The sequence below is a fragment of the Hordeum vulgare genome, chromosome 3H (assembly GCF_904849725.1).
Source record: "Hordeum vulgare subsp. vulgare chromosome 3H, MorexV3_pseudomolecules_assembly, whole genome shotgun sequence".
NCBI classification, from domain to species: domain Eukaryota; kingdom Viridiplantae; phylum Streptophyta; class Magnoliopsida; order Poales; family Poaceae; genus Hordeum; species Hordeum vulgare.
In genome coordinates, this window is record NC_058520.1 from 540,384,548 (window position 1) to 540,399,629 (window position 15,082).

The following is a 15,082-nucleotide window of genomic DNA, read 5'->3' on the forward strand; positions in this document are numbered from 1 at the left end:
TCAGACTAAGTGAGATTTTGGTGGATCAGACTTGTATTCACAACCAAATCCATTCCACTGCTAAAAGTTCTACCGTGGAAGCATTGTGGCAAGCTCCACCACATGTCCTCCTCTTTAACCTAGTAACGGGATGTTGGATATGGAATGAGTATATGAACCTTTATGACCGGGCCAATACAGAGTATGCAAACAAAGCATCCATGAAAGAGAACAAAGATTTGCCCGTTGCTCTAGTGGATGAGAGCCATATATACCAGATGTGGAATAGACAACTCCTGGATAGTAGGAAGAAGACCATCAACACATCATTGCCAATTTTCTATTAAGATCTCAGATATACTCATAACCAGTGCCTAGCTCATATAGCTGGGAAGGTAACAACTAACAAGTGTTCCTAAAAAAACAAGTGGGAGTTCGTGGAGCTCCATTAAGGCATGTAGCTAGCCGTTGATTTCTTTTGGGAGATTCAGAATAATGGTTCCAATCCACAGACCTGACGATCTGGCATTACATAAAAGATAGCATTCGGTTATATTCCGAACAAATTCTAAACCTAGGTTTAGATTAAATTAGTCCACTACCTGATTGTGTATCTCTGACCAAGTCTAGTATCTTAATACTCTAAGTTTATGATTAAACTATAATAAACATTCTAAGATACTGAACAGCACCATCAACTGCCGTAAAATTCAGAAAACCTGAACAATATTGCACCGGTGATCTATTTCCGCATCCTATATTCCTATGTGAAAACTTAAATACGATAAACAATGCATGAACTATGGAAATGGGTTTACAACCAACGATCAATCTAAGAACAACTTCCCAATATGAGGTGGAAACTATCCATATTATGCAGAATCACATCAGTGAAAATAACTGCAAAATTATCTTCTTCAATCCTACTAAGAGCATCTCTAGCAGACCCCTTAAAAGTCGACCCTTAAAAACGCGTATAAGAGGCACTGTAAACCATTTTTACGGTACAAAATTGGCCGGACAGAACAGACCCCGTAAATGAAACTGTATCCGACTATAGCCCGTTTTTTTTCTTTTTCCCTCTCGTCCCGGCGAGCGTCTCCGACCACGGCGTGCCTCGCCCTGGCGCCCCGGCTCGCCCCAACGCCGCCTGCCTCGTCCCGGCGCCGCCCGTTCCCGGCCACGCATGCAATGGAGGAGCCCTGCGTCGCTCGCCTCGCCCCCGCCTCGTCCCAGCGCCGCCCGTTCCCGGCCATGCATGCAATGCAGGAGCCCTGCGCCGCCCGCCTCGACGGCGCGCTCCCTGGCATGCCTGCCCGTCCCCGATTGAGCCCGGCACTGCCCGCCGCCGCACGTGTTCCCTGTTGTGGCCACGCGAGCTCCCCCACCCCCGCCCCGCTCTTCTCCGGTGCTGCCCCACCCTGATTTGGGCCGCTAGTTGCCTGCTACACCTGTCCGTGGATGGCCTCGCCTTGGCAGTGGAGGTCGAGCCAGCCGCAATTAGGACCGGCGGCGACAAATTCCGGCGCGCGGCGATGGATTCCAGTGAGTTCTGGATAGATTCCGGTCCGTTCCGCGGCGACGCATCTGCTCCGACGAGGTTTGACTAGTTTACGGATTGAATTGTATATTGTCTTCAAAACTATACATATAAGGTTTTTGCGGATGAATTTACATTGCCCTTTAAAAAGTTTACGGGCCGAACATGTTTTTCCGACCGAAACTGTAAACCTCGGGTTTTTTACGGGGTTGACCACTTTAAGGGGTCTGCTAGAGTTGCTCTAAGCTTGTAGTCACTAACAAGCTCAGGTAAAGAATCCAGCTCCATAAACTGCAGCGCAACGTAATCTACATCACAAATATCCCAAAATAAAAATATGTCTAAGTTTATATTGTTTGACGTTAAACCACAGAGTGTCGAACATAACCATAGTAAGGATCGATAAAACATAGCTTTCCTATCCCCCACAACAGATTAGCTCAGAAACATCCATGAGAACACAATTTTATCTTAATCCATACCAATTAGTTCAGATAGTTCAAATAGAGAGTTCATAAATAATATAAGTAATGATGAGCAATGCAATACACATTTTACAGGTGTAACTAAAATTAACACCTGATCACGCGCAATGTACAAAACAATTTCAAGCATACAAACTCAATCACTGCAGGTGAAGGCAGCTGCCGAGTGCAAACGCAATGGATCAATCGAGCAGGCCTGTCTTCCGCCACACGGCATTGCGTACCTGGCGGAGGTCTCTCCCCTTGAGCGTCCGTCCAGCGCCCTCCAGCACAGAGAAGGTCGTCATGGGCGACTCCCGCGCCCGCGAGCGCGCCACCATCTCGTGCGGCGGCAGCATCTCCTCGTCGTCGTCCTCCTCATCCGGTTCACTCGCGAACGCCTCGAACGACGGTCGCCGCAGCCGCGCTACCGGGACATTCACCGGTGCGGACTGCGGCATTTGCATCGCCGGCGCCGGCGCCGGGCGGGGGATGGCGGGGATCATGCGCGGAAGGGCCGGCGCCGGAGACGCGGGGGACGTCGATGCGGACGAAGATGGCGGGGGCGGCGAGAGAGGCCCGAGGCGCTCGGGGAGGGCCTCGAGGATACCCCCCGGCGGGCGGCGGAAGCGGGGGCTAGGGTTTGCGGCGCTGACGGAGGAGATGAGCAGGGGCCGGCGCGGCGGCTGCGGCTGCGGCCGCTCGGGAGATCCGACGCCCGAGCCGAAGAGGTCGTCCTCGTCGAGCTCGAAGGCTGCCGAGGGGGGCTGGTCGCCGGGGGGCGCGCGGGGGAGGAAGGAGCCGAGGAAGCGCTCGGAGCTGGGCGAGCTCTTGTGGCGCGCACGATCCATGGCGGGGCTCGGCTGTGCGGGCGGGCGGGCGGGCGGGCGGTGTAACGGCAGACGTCACCGGTGGGGAGGCGGCGATCCGGCAGCGCAGCAAGGGAGGGATGCGTGCCGGCGCGTACTTCGGTGGGTCCGCTGGTTTGGTGGACTCTGCTGCCCTTTGGGGAAGAACGGAGCCACCAAGGTTTTCAGATCTGTGCATTACTTTGACGGCAGGAATTCAGAGCTTTCTTTTCTTTTTTCCTTTTGCTTTTGACATTCTTTGTTACTACTTCCTCTGTAATTAATGATCTAAAACGTCTTATATTTGATTCAAACGAAATTCATATGATTTTTTTAAGGGTTGGCCATTTGAAACATAAGAATTTTACAAAGATTTCACAAAATAAAATCCTGCAGGAGTTATTTTTTTCCATGTGCCCTTTGGATTGTAGGATTGTCCTTGAGATTCCTATAGTGAGCTTTCATTACCTTCACATCTTAGGGAATTCTAAACATTTGCTCAAACCTCGTGTTTTCACTTCCTTTCAGAAGTCCAATGCAACATGTGTCTTAATCTCCCCTCTTCCCTCTCTCCTAAAGAAGCAAATTCTATAACTTTCGTATGGAGCATTCAAACAAAAACGTTGTCTAATCGTTCATCTTACAATCATGTAGGAATCTATAAGTCATGGCTTGCAATTCCTGTAGTTTTGGGGCTCCTTTGATTAAAAGGATGTTCATAGCATGCACCCCCAAACTCTTTGAAATAATACTTTGTTTTTCTTATGATGCAATCAAACAAATGAAAAACTTGTAGGATTAAGTGAGCAGTTATCATACATTAATTAAAAAATAAAAATTCATTTAATTAATTAGAAAAAATCGAACGAAAATTAGATTATCTAGTTGATCATGAAAAACCGGACGAAAATCATTATAACCGTTGGGCAGCACACACACAAGATACCCCATATACACCCCACCAATGAGGGACTCATTCAGACAACACACACACATGCGTCATTGGTCGCTAGCCGCATCTAGTGTCATAAAATGGCTTACAGACATCTTAACTTCTGTAACACATATTTTTTTTTGCAACAGAGATCATGTTGTAAAAATATCTATAGATTTTTTTTAATAAGAATGTTATAAAATATTTTTTGCAACAAATATCGTGTCGCGAAAAACATGTAAATTTTATTTTGCAACATAGTTTGTTGTAGAATATTTTCTGCAACAAATATCGTGTTACGGAAATATTTTTAGATTTTTTTTGCAACAAAGTTTGTTATAAATACTTCTTGCAACAATTTTTTTATACGTGTCATTACCCATTGCAACAGAGATAATGTTGCAGAGACATCTTTACAATAATGACCGTGTTGGAGAAGCCTTGCAACAGAGTTAATGTTGTTTATTTTTTTACAATATGACACTTGTTGTAGAAATATTTTATAAGAAAAAGATATACGGCTAGCAGACGTTCGACGCTATTGCAAAAGAGTACTTGTTGTAAAAAGAAAACAATTAAAAACATCACGCCGCTGATTCTCGCGAGTACCGTGACAATCGACGACACGTAGCACGATCACGAGGTTGCGACCTTTTGCTCCTTCCTTTACTTAAATTTAACTCACAACCACATGGTCACGTGTTAAGCAAAGGAGGAGGCGGATGCAGAAGCGCGATCATCCGGCTGAATGGTAATGTTTCGCTTTTTTAGGGATTTTTTTTCTTTGGAGACGCAAAAGAATATTGGTTCCCCATGTATTGTTGCTTATATCAGGAAAAAGTATAAGCTGGGCCGGTCATAATCGTGATTCATGGCAGGCCGATTGGCCGCGTAGCTGGGCTAAAACGGGTTTGCTTAGGGCCCAGATCCATCGACGTCCCAGCAGTAATTTCGTAAGCGCTCACGAGAAAAATTAAGAAAAAGAGAATCCTCTTCGTTTTCTTCCCAAGTCGCCCTCTCCTCCTGGTTCCCGTAGCTTCGCCGTGCCGCAACGAGGAGACGAGGCCTCGCAGGGGAAGCTCGCCATGATCTCCGCGGTAAACTGCGACGCCCCGCCGCCCCTCTCCGGTCCCGCTGCCGCCCACCCGCGCGCTCGGCCGGTAATTTTTTTTTTGGGCACTGAATCTATCCATCTATCCATGCGCTCTCTCGCAGGAGAGGAGCCAGTCGCAGAGCCCGCGGTCGCCCGGGGCGGCGGCCGGGGCGCCGTTCCTGTCGATCTGCGTCACGGATCCCGTCAAGATGGGCACCGGCGTCCAGTCCTACATCTCCTACCGCGTCATCACCAAGGTCATCCGGCTCGCTCTCTGTTCCAAGTCCCGGGCCCGTCGGTTACCTCGATTTGGTCCGGATTCAGTGGTTTTTGGTGTGGTACTGTTCGAATTGATGGTTTTCCTTATGTCCATCGGGTGATGCCAGTTCCTAGAGCAAATTTCGCCCGCTATTAGGTGTCAGTCAGGCTGGAACGGCGGAGCTCAATTTATGGACCCTGGTTTCTTAATTTAGATCCGGCATTGGAAACTAGTAACAGTCCAGTAATTAATGAACTCAGTGGTGTGCACACTCTTATGGCCTTTGGGTAGGATCCTGAAAACATTTAAAAGATTTTCTCTAATTGGTAGAGCTAGGTATGATGAAAGAAAACTGCAGGGCATTGAATAGTTCTGAACGTTGAGTAGCTATGGAACATCAGGACACGGTGTCCTTAGATCGCACAAAACAGGCTGTGTTTACCGCCCCCCTGCCCGATTTCAGCGAAGGTTCTAATAGTTTTTATATCATCTTGATTGAGTCGATTATATGGAAGGAACACAAAGAATCTTCAATAATGAAGTCACAGCCTCTATCATTTTTTCTAGGGCTCTAGGGCCGAGTGGCAAGTGCCAGCTCTGATGGATGGATTGGCCGCCCTCCTGCCTTAGATCACCTTTGGGTTGTTTTTGTGGTTGTTTTGACTATCTAGCTGTAACCCTTCAACTATGTTCTGCACTTCTAGCCTTTCTTAATATATTTATATGTAGCTCTCCTGCATGGTTTGGAAAAAAAGGAACACAATGCTTAAAAGGGAGATACTTTAGTTCCATAATTAAATAATTCCATGAGGAAGCACCCTCTGTTGCATTGCTCACACCAATTCATCACTAAATCTGTCTGTATACTTAACCCACTCTAAATACGGGTGAGTTTTCTAATTGATTCAAGCAACACAGTAAGATTGTAGTGACCCGAACCATTACACTCTGGATCCTACTGGTTCGTATGCTAACAAAGATGATCGCGGAATGACATGGCAATTGTGTAAACCGCCAATTGACGACACTTTGTACCGTTCTATCATTTATTCACACCCATTTGTTTAGCCTATTGAATTGACCTCCAACACTCGTCTTACTTTTCATTCTCCATATTTGTCTTGTGCTTGCATGCTATCTAGGAGCTGTACCACATTTACTTCTTTAGAAGATATTTATATATATATATTTATTCCTTTTTGGCTATATGCTGACTGTGTTCTATTGATTTACTAATTTGCTAATATTTACCTCTGTAGACTAACCTACCTGAATTCGAGGGAGCAGAAAAAATTGTTATCAGGCGCTATAGTGATTTTGAGTGGCTGCACGATCGGCTAGCTGAGAAGTACAAAGGCATTTTTATACCTCCTCTTCCAGAGAAGAATGCTGTTGGTAATATGACAAATTGTAATTTTATCAACAATCTATCTCATATATTCCTTGCAGAGTAACATAAATGTAGTGACCACTGTAGTGCCTATTGTGTTTTATTGCTTACGGAGCTGTTGTTTCTTTGCTCTATTCTTAGAGAAATTCCGGTTTAGCAAAGAATTCATTGAATTGAGGCGCCAAGCTCTGGACCTATTCATCAACAGACTAGCTTCACACCCGGAACTTAAGCAAAGCGAAGATTTGAGGACATTTTTGCAGGCAGATGAAGAGGTGAAGTATTTGCATAAGCTGAGTTTTGCAATTAATTGATAACTTTTAATCTATATAGTCATTTAATGTTCGCCAAGTTTTTTGATTCTTCACAGCTATGTTATAGATACTTTTGACATATACGAATTGTAAGTTGCATGTATTACTGTAGTCTTATCATATTGTTCACTTAGGTACCTGTTAATAATCAAGTAACTCTTGGTCCGACCGGCATATATTTCGTCCTCCAGTGATTTGATCATTATTGCTATTGCACTCAAATTTTCAAGGAACTAAATAATATAAGAGTAATTTCACTGCATAATTAATAAGAGTCGGCCAGAAACTCCAGTCGGTGATGGCATTCTTTCAGCTCAAGTTATTGTTTTGTTCTTCACGTGCATGAAACAGAAAATGGATAGAGCAAGGTCTTATGAGACTGGTATATTTAAGAAGCCCGGAGATTTCATACAAATGTTTAAGGTATGGTTCCTTCATTGCTCAGTAAGACGTCCTTGATATTAGACCCCCACCCCCCTCCTTTCTTAATATTGAAACTGCAGTTACTGGTTAACAGTTGGTAATCATTTCTGTAGGATGTACAGTCAAAAGTCAGTGATGTTGTTCTGGGAAAAGAAAAGCCAGTGGAAGAGTCTTCTCCTGAATATGAGAAGCTTAAACATTACATATTTGAGCTAGAAAATCATCTAGCAGAGGCCCAGAAACAAGCATTTCGCCTTGTAAAAAGGCACAGAGGTAGATATCTTGATCCTAAAAAAACTTTCTTGAGTTCAGTCCCGATGTAAAATAGCAGTAAAATGTTATGGTTGTTAAAAATTTGGTCTTCCAAAAGATAGAAATAGATGACCTGCTACATGGTATCATAATGAGCACAAGGCTGTGGTTCGGAGGCCATTAACAGTATCTCAACTTGCTGTTGGTTATGAGTGTTTAACTGGATTGCAAGACCAATTACACCATTCTGATTTTCTTTCATTAGAACTTGGGCAATCTTTGGCGGACTTTGGGAAAGCGATTAAGCTTTTAGGCGCCTGCGAAGGGGATTCGTTGGAGAAGGTGTTTTCCGAAGTTGGTTCGAAGTCAGAAATGTTGTCAATAAAGCTGCAAAGAGAGGTAATCAATAACCTGTTAGGATAGTACTACTTCATTATAAATACCATATGACCATTCATTTAGTAGTTAGTACTTCTATTACCTAATGCTGTCGATATGCTGTTACTACAGGCAGATAACCTTCTCTTTAATTTTGAAGAACCTTTGAAAGATTATGTGCGTGCTGTGCAGTCAATAAAGGTGAGTTTTCTTTCTCTTCCATCTATTAACAGCAAAATAGAGAATTTCTTATAATGTTGAAGAAATGTCAAAGCAAATTGAGGTCATGACTAATTTTCTCATGGTCATGGCAGGCCACTATGCTTGATCGAGCCAATGCTTTCAGGCAGCACTTTGACTTGGACCAGGAGAGGAAGTATAAAGAGCTTAACCTGTATGTATCGCATATTGCAAGTTCCATATTTCGTTCTCAGTGACATGGTGTAATAATTTAGGGAAAATGTCCTAAGGGAGTTATTTCACCTTTCAGGATAATAACTAATCAAAACTGGGCCTACCAATTTAAATTTTTCACAGTATAAAATAATAAAACCTCTAATCTGTTAGCACAACACAGAGTGTAAGGTCCTTGTAGTGTCGATCCTATTCTTACTGAAGTGAAAAAAATGAAGTTCATGAACCCTGAGAAGTTTATTCTGTACTATTACCTGGAAAATTTCTCATCCTATTCTTACTGCAGTGAAAAAATGAAGTTCATGAACCCTGAGAAGTTTTCCGAGTCAGAAACTGAGTTCAGTGAGGTAAGTATTATTAATTTTATGGAACTATGTCGAGCAAGCAGAAATTGTGAATGAATGATTTGTTTGACCGGTGTTTTGTTGTGAATAAATGCAGTTGAAAGCAGCCAGTGAGGAGGCTACGAAGAGGTACGAGCACATAGTTAGTGTAATGAACGACGAGCTTGCACGATTCCAAGAGCAGAAAACAGCTGATATTGGACTTGCATTCCATGAGTTTGCGAAAGGTCAAGCAAAGTTAGCTAAAGACATCGCTGATGCGTGGCGCAGCGTCCTCCCAAAGCTAGAAGCCTGTTCCGCTTCATAATCGAAACTGTGTTTACCCGTTGTGTTGAAATAGTGGTTGGCCCTTTGAGTTTTAGGCTGATTTTTTCCAGCCCAATTTGACAGTGGTTCATGTATACTTGAAAAGTGATGGTTGACAATGCTCCGGTTGTTATATTGACATCTTTTCTTTACCGTGTGAGTGTGTACTCTGTAACTCAAATTTTCGACCAATTAGTCTAACTATTGAAGTCCTTGGGGAAGTATGAATATGAATAAAGAGGAAAAATAGTGGACAATGGAGTTTAGCTTTTATATACTTCCTCTAATGGAATTTGTATCTTTATTTTGTAAGAGAACATGAAAGGAAACCTTGAAAAGTAGAGGGTTTACAAGTCGTATCAACAGAGAACAGCAATCCTGCTTCATCAATTTCCTTAATTACTGTTTAGCAGACTTGTCAAATTTGCACAATCTGAAGAGGCTTGTCAAACTTGCGCAATCTGGATGGACTTCTGAAGCGCCATGAGGAGGCTCCTCATGATCCTGGGCTCCCCAGGCGGCTCCATGTCCTTCATAGCACCGTTCCTGGTTGCTCGGAACACAAACCCGGAGCCGTCGGTCGCTGGAGACACCAAGCAGTCGATGTAGGCCAGCAGCGAGGTCGCGCCGTCGTCGATCCCAATGAACCCTAGCCTGATCCCACCCTCCACCTTGTCCACCTGTTTGCACATGGAAAATTACAGTATCAGCTGAGGAAGAAATCTGAAGTATCAATTGAAACCATATCGTTGGCCCTGGGGTTGCCTTACCTTGATAGGCACTGGTAGTGGCAACATGGCGCCTTGGCATAGACTGTTTCCCCACTGCCAAGCAAACAGGTTCAACGTAAATATCAGTTCTACTTGGTGGGTGTATCGAATTGTGTATACACACCAACCAATTCACCCGAAGGCCTAAGCTGAGAGAGACAAGACCAGACATCATACTCCAAGTCCAAGGAATGCTTACTACTGACCTGAAAGAGCAGCCCCTCGAACCGAGCGACGTCGATGTTGGCGGGCAGCTTGACGGTGCCGAGGCTGACCCCATCATCGTCGGCCGGCACAATGCCGGCCTTCCCCGGCACGGCGCGCGGCGGCTTCACGGGCACCCTCGCCCTGAAACCGGGGAGCTTCTCGGCCTTGTGGAAGCACCTGGAGCTGTAAGCAGAGATGCCATGGCTGCTGGAAGCGTGCTTGGGAAGCGTCCCCGAGGAGCAGGAGGAAGTGATCCTGTGGACCAACAGCTGCCTTGCAGTCGCAGCCGCCATGTGTTTTCTCTTTCTGAGGAGGAGGGAGGGAGGCAGGAAGGACGGAGGTTCAGGCTTGAGAGAGTGCAATGGCAGGGCCGGTTAACGAGTGCACCCGATTAACCTGCGGGGATGAGAAATGAATGGACCAGCTGGTACCGCCTAGACGAGAATTTGGTTGGTCGGCCTCCTCCTGTCTCGTGGTTCAGTACTTCAGTGCACCACCGTATTTAGGCTTTGGTTAACAAGGTTGTCACCTCGGGACGTACAGCGAAGACAGTTTGGCCGAGTGGTCTAAGGCGCCAGATTTAGGCTCTGGTCCGAAAGGGCGTGGGTTCAAATCCCACAGCTGTCAACATTTTTCTTTCTTGTTTATAACTTTTTTTTTCGTTCTACTCTTCGGCTGGGCAGCCCCCCATAGCCGCGTCGCGCCTGGCGAGAAGCCCCGCGGAGCGATCGGCCATGGCGGCTTCCCTCCGAGCGTCGTCCTCCTCCTCCCTCCGCTCGAGCCTCCTCTCCTCCCCCGCCGCATGGTCTCCCTGGCGCCTGCTCCTCTCCTCCCCCGTCCACTCGGACGCCGCCCACCAGACCGAAACCCTCGCCTTCCACGAGATCCAGCTCTCCCCGGAGAAGCCGCCCACCGCCACCGCCTTCGTCCTCCACGGCCTCCTGGGCTCCGGCCGCAACTGGCGCACCTTCTCCCGCACCCTCGCCTCCCAGCTCCGCGACCGCTCCCCCTCCGACGGTAACTGCCGCCGAATACCCCTTTTATTAAATGCGTATGTCTCTCTCAACGTTTAGGTCTGCTACTGATCGTTGTAGTATTCATTGATTGAACCTTGGAGAATCCTCAATGTGCCCGGCATTTGGTGTAGTGTGCTTACATGTAGGGAGTTGTTCAGACTTCAGAGAGCTGAATTCTGTGGGTTGTTTTATATGAGTCCTGAATATTTTGGCGTGTGTGCCTGTAGAGTGGAAGATGGTTCTTGTGGATTTGAGGAACCATGGGAGCTCAGCCAGGATCAAAGGGCTGGGCCCACCCCATGATATGTCGAGTGCGGCCAGGGATCTCGCTGATTTGGTGAAGGCCCGGGGCTGGACATGGCCGGATGTCGTCGTGGGTCACTCCATGGGTGGAAAGGTCGCACTGGATTTTGCGGAGAGTTGCTCCCGTGGCGATTATGGAGAATCTGCTGCTCTTCCCAAACAGGTTCAGTGAGTTATTTCTAACCTTCACGTGGTTGGTTCTAACATATTTGTTCCTCTGTTTGCCAATTGTTTTATTATTTCTTCTGCATAAACTGTGTGATTTTTGCAACTTACAGTAGGTGCAGTGTGTACTTACTTATTTGCATAGGTATGAGGTGTTGATCTGGAAAATACTACTGTTACATATGAAAAAGGCGACACGCAGAAAACGAGAATCATGTAGTTCACTATATGTCACAAAGTAAAGTATGCTTTTGAGCTGTGTAATATGAGATTCTAATATAGCATTTCAGTACAACCTTTGGAGCATTTGTTGTGATTATGTTGTCAGAATGACAATTTATTGCTTCTTGTACTTGATAGTCGATTTCTTGGCATCATCTTTATCCCCCGATTATTTTGATTGGTCAGGCTTATTGAACATTACTAGGTCAAGGGGATAAATAATGTGTATCACTGTGTCATTTATTTCCTTTGATGCAGAACAGCTCTGGGTGCTTGATTCTGTCCCCGGAGAAGTAAAAATAGATAACAGTGACGGTGAAGTTGAGCGGGTTTTGCAAACACTAGCAAGTCTTCCTTCATCGCTTCCATCGCGCAAGTAATTCTTTTACATTCCCAATTTCCCACTATAAGATATATGGAGTATATTTTCCTGCTTCCTAGCCCATTTGAAATATTAATTTAAAGTGTATGATTCAATCTGTTCATTTTGTTGAATAGTGGGCATCAGCAAACAAATCTAGTGCGCACATCACCTGATCAAACCTAATGTAGCGGCCGATCACACAAAAAGATTCATGTGCAAACAGTGTGGTGTATGAGTACATGGCACAAAGGCTAATAACAATGCCGAAAGATGAAATGACAGAACAAGAAATGAAAATTTGTTATATTGATAATTCTAGTTATTTAGTTAATATGTATTGTTATATTGATAATTCTAGTTATTTAGTTAATATGTATTCCAAAACTAGTACATGGTAAATTCTAGGCTATAGTGTGTGTAACCATGCTCCGGAAGGGTGTGCATGGAATCAAAAGTTTGCTAGATACACAAAGCACTAAAATAACCTTAAACACACCGTGCATTTCAAATGTTAACTGGCTTGGTTACTTTGATGCTCAGGGCGAGTAATTTTTAATATCCAAACAACAGATATTTGCCCGGGCGAGTAGGAAGCGTAGTCCTCTTATTGTAAAATGGTTGACGCCTGCCTGGTCCAACGATTATCTTGCACTAACTTACTCTTGAAGCCTTGAAGGAGTAGAGCTAACATTTTGTCCCTTTCAAGATATTTAGCATGAAGTACTAAATGATTCACTTCTGATTCTTAATGTTATATCTGTTTGCTATCAGGTGGGTTGTGGACCACATGGTCAGCCTGGGATTCTCCAAGTCACTTTCAGACTGGATTGGCAGCAACTTGAAGAAGGACAATGAACATGTGACCTGGGCTTTTGATCTTCAGGCTGCCACAGACATGTTTAATTCTTACAGGTAACAATCAGTTTATCTTTTACTTCTGCAACACTTCCTTTTGTCTTATTATTGGCCTGTGTTAGTATCTTCAATTGATTGGTGAACTAGCTGTTATGTAATCGTGCATCATCCAAACACATTCAACATTCTGGTGTATTCAGACTGAGTTGATTTATTAATTTCCAGAGATAGAAGCTACTGGGCACTGCTGGAGAACCCACCAAAGGGTTTGGAGATCTCAATAGTACAGGCAGAGCTCAGTGATAGATGGCACCCTGATGATGTCCAGAGGCTAAAAGCACTATCAAGGAGAGGCAGAAAACCTGACGTGGGGAAAGTGTCACTCCACGTCCTCCCCAACTCCGGCCATTGGGTTCACGTGGACAACCCCAAGGGGCTGCTCGAGATCATGGCGCCTAACTTCCTCTCCGCTGTTCAAAATTGACCTGTTATTTTACTGTCAACTCCAGCCTTGTGACAGTGCATCTTGTCGCGTTTGATCACACGAAGGATACTTATTCATGCTCTCTTACTGTGATTGGATGAGAGCATTTTGTGCTTTCTGTTAATAAAAGTGATTTGATTCTACGCTCTCTCCTTGCCAAGGATGCATCATGGAAGTGATGTAGTGTGCTCTGGTAATAAAGGGCAAATGTGGGATAGCGTAGCCGATTAGCTTGCTGATAGAAGAATAACCATGACAAGATCTGAATTTTTTAGGGGTTATCTTAATATGTGTTGTGAACATGCATGATTTTTTTCAGATTTTTTTGCATTGTTTAAATTTAAATTTAGGCCGCAAGGCACACGATGACATGCAAACGTGCATGTCACCTGATCTCCGACAAATTTTGGGCAATTTTCTGCAGCACATCAAGACGTCCATGCGTTGAGCAAAAGTGAATAGCACCGTTGAAATCTCCATCGTGCGGAATTCGGCCGGCAACTGCCATCCGCACAGTAGTACAATTGGTCTAAGGATGTGTGTCCGCTTAGAGCGTCTACAGCGAGATTTATCAAATATGACCTCCTAAATGTTCACGGACGCGTATGGTCAGTGATCGAACGCGTCCTTTATTTGTCTGTTAGTAGAATCACATTTCTTTTTTTTTTATATGTCCGGTCATTTGTACATGATTGATGGAGAGGAAAAAAGAGAAAAAAAAAGAATGAATAAAGAAAAAGAAAAGATGGTCCAGGATGAGGTCGCGGCCTGCATGATAGACTGACCAGATGCGTCCGCAAGCCCTCATATCCTTCCCATATTTTTCCACTATACGAGGGTTCGCGGACAGCCCAGACGTATATGGTTGATATAAGAGATCCGGTTGTGTCACTTTTTTCATTCTCTCTTCTGTCCCGTCACTGACCGGGTGCGTCTACGGGCGTATGAGACATCGTTTGAGGCGTACGATTGTAGATGCTCTTACAACATTTTAGAGCAACTCCAACCAGGCGATCCATTTCGTGTGCGCGTGTCCGTTTGGGTAGTTACGGACAGAAAAAATCTTCCCAACACGGCGACCCAAACGGGCGCACGTCTGTTTTTTATCCGCTCGGACCCATTCCAGGCTCAAATTTGGGCCGGATTTGCATTGGCACAGACATGGGACGGACGCTTGCGATACCCGCCCTTCTCCTCCCCCCGGCCCGCCAGTCGGTGGCACAAAGCCACCATTTCCCTAATTTCCCCAAAAACATCCCGCCCACTCATGCTCGCCATGGACGACGACGCGCCGACCCTCGACGCCGCCGCCGGTCTTGCCTCCCTCGCCTCTGCCGATCCCATCTCCGCCAAAGTAGTCAATCCACGCGACACCAGCAAAGCGCTGGCGCCGACCAAGAAGAAGAACGTGCTGACGCCCGAGGAGCGCGCCGTCCAATCGTTGAGGAGGAAGAACCGCCGTCATCTGCAAGAAGCGAGGAACGACGCCGCGGCCGCGTCCACCCTCGTCGCTGCCGTAGAGCAAAAGTTCGATGCCGCTAAGACCAGCCAGGTCGCCCGCGAGGCCACGAGGCAGACCCTTCTGATGCTAGGGTTAAACCCAGGCCAACACGGGCTCGTCGCTGCCGTTGTGGCCGCGACCATCACCGGCTCGTTGCCCCTTCATCACCCACTACCGGACTCACCGTGCATGTCCACTACGCCACAGGCGCATGACTTCCAACCCCACCACCCGCAAGCCTCCCGTTTGTCCAACTC

General features: G+C 45.8%; 4 protein-coding genes and 1 non-coding gene across 5 annotated transcripts; 3 read left to right on the top strand and 2 right to left on the bottom strand.

Moving 5' to 3' along the window:
* Positions 1 to 1,968: 1,968 nt before the first annotated feature.
* LOC123440494 (vegetative cell wall protein gp1-like) lies at positions 1,969 to 2,849 on the bottom strand. Its single transcript, XM_045117058.1, has one exon. The coding sequence runs from the start codon at positions 2,832 to 2,834 to the stop codon at positions 2,187 to 2,189; it is 648 nt and encodes a 215-aa protein (XP_044972993.1). The 5' UTR covers positions 2,835 to 2,849; the 3' UTR covers positions 1,969 to 2,186.
* A 1,901-nt stretch (positions 2,850 to 4,750) lies between these two features.
* Positions 4,751 to 9,211, top strand: LOC123444822 (sorting nexin 1). The gene is made up of 11 exons (XM_045121675.1): positions 4,751 to 4,862; positions 4,981 to 5,115; positions 6,377 to 6,512; positions 6,649 to 6,782; positions 7,173 to 7,244; positions 7,358 to 7,517; positions 7,762 to 7,895; positions 8,007 to 8,075; positions 8,189 to 8,268; positions 8,575 to 8,635; positions 8,730 to 9,211. The coding sequence occupies exons 1-11, from the start codon at positions 4,851 to 4,853 to the stop codon at positions 8,937 to 8,939; spliced, it is 1,203 nt and encodes a 400-aa protein (XP_044977610.1). The 5' UTR covers positions 4,751 to 4,850; the 3' UTR covers positions 8,940 to 9,211.
* Positions 9,201 to 10,324, bottom strand: LOC123444823. Its single transcript, XM_045121676.1, has 3 exons — positions 9,915 to 10,324; positions 9,709 to 9,762; positions 9,201 to 9,618 (listed from the first exon to the last, which is right to left on the bottom strand). Exons 1-3 carry the CDS (start codon positions 10,206 to 10,208, stop codon positions 9,385 to 9,387), a joined length of 582 nt encoding a protein of 193 aa, XP_044977611.1. The 5' UTR covers positions 10,209 to 10,324; the 3' UTR covers positions 9,201 to 9,384.
* A 138-nt stretch (positions 10,325 to 10,462) lies between these two features.
* On the top strand, positions 10,463 to 10,542 carry TRNAL-UAG. Its single transcript has one exon. It is a non-coding gene; the product is annotated as a tRNA-Leu (tRNA).
* On the top strand, positions 10,511 to 13,467 carry LOC123444824 (protein ABHD11). Its single transcript, XM_045121677.1, has 5 exons — positions 10,511 to 10,932; positions 11,159 to 11,397; positions 11,885 to 11,997; positions 12,757 to 12,897; positions 13,066 to 13,467. Exons 1-5 carry the CDS (start codon positions 10,650 to 10,652, stop codon positions 13,322 to 13,324), a joined length of 1,035 nt encoding a protein of 344 aa, XP_044977612.1. The 5' UTR covers positions 10,511 to 10,649; the 3' UTR covers positions 13,325 to 13,467.
* Positions 13,468 to 15,082: the final 1,615 nt, after the last annotated feature.

Coding starts and splice junctions, on each gene's coding strand:
- LOC123444824 (XM_045121677.1), top strand. CDS start 10,650: ATGGCGGCTTCCCTCCGAGCGTCGTCCTCCTCCTCCCTCCGCTCGAGC. Junction 11,998..12,756: donor TCATCGCTTCCATCGCGCAA/GTAATTCTTTTA, acceptor GTTTGCTATCAG/GTGGGTTGTGGACCACATGG. Junction 12,898..13,065: donor GACATGTTTAATTCTTACAG/GTAACAATCAGT, acceptor ATTAATTTCCAG/AGATAGAAGCTACTGGGCAC.
- LOC123444822 (XM_045121675.1), top strand. Junction 7,896..8,006: donor CAATAAAGCTGCAAAGAGAG/GTAATCAATAAC, acceptor CTGTTACTACAG/GCAGATAACCTTCTCTTTAA. Junction 8,076..8,188: donor GTGCTGTGCAGTCAATAAAG/GTGAGTTTTCTT, acceptor TGGTCATGGCAG/GCCACTATGCTTGATCGAGC.
- LOC123444823 (XM_045121676.1), bottom strand. CDS start 10,208: ATGGCGGCTGCGACTGCAAGGCAGCTGTTGGTCCACAGGATCACTTCC. Junction 9,763..9,914: donor TCGAGGGGCTGCTCTTTCAG/GTCAGTAGTAAG, acceptor TTTGCTTGGCAG/TGGGGAAACAGTCTATGCCA. Junction 9,619..9,708: donor CACTACCAGTGCCTATCAAG/GTAAGGCAACCC, acceptor ATGTGCAAACAG/GTGGACAAGGTGGAGGGTGG.
- LOC123440494 (XM_045117058.1), bottom strand. CDS start 2,834: ATGGATCGTGCGCGCCACAAGAGCTCGCCCAGCTCCGAGCGCTTCCTC.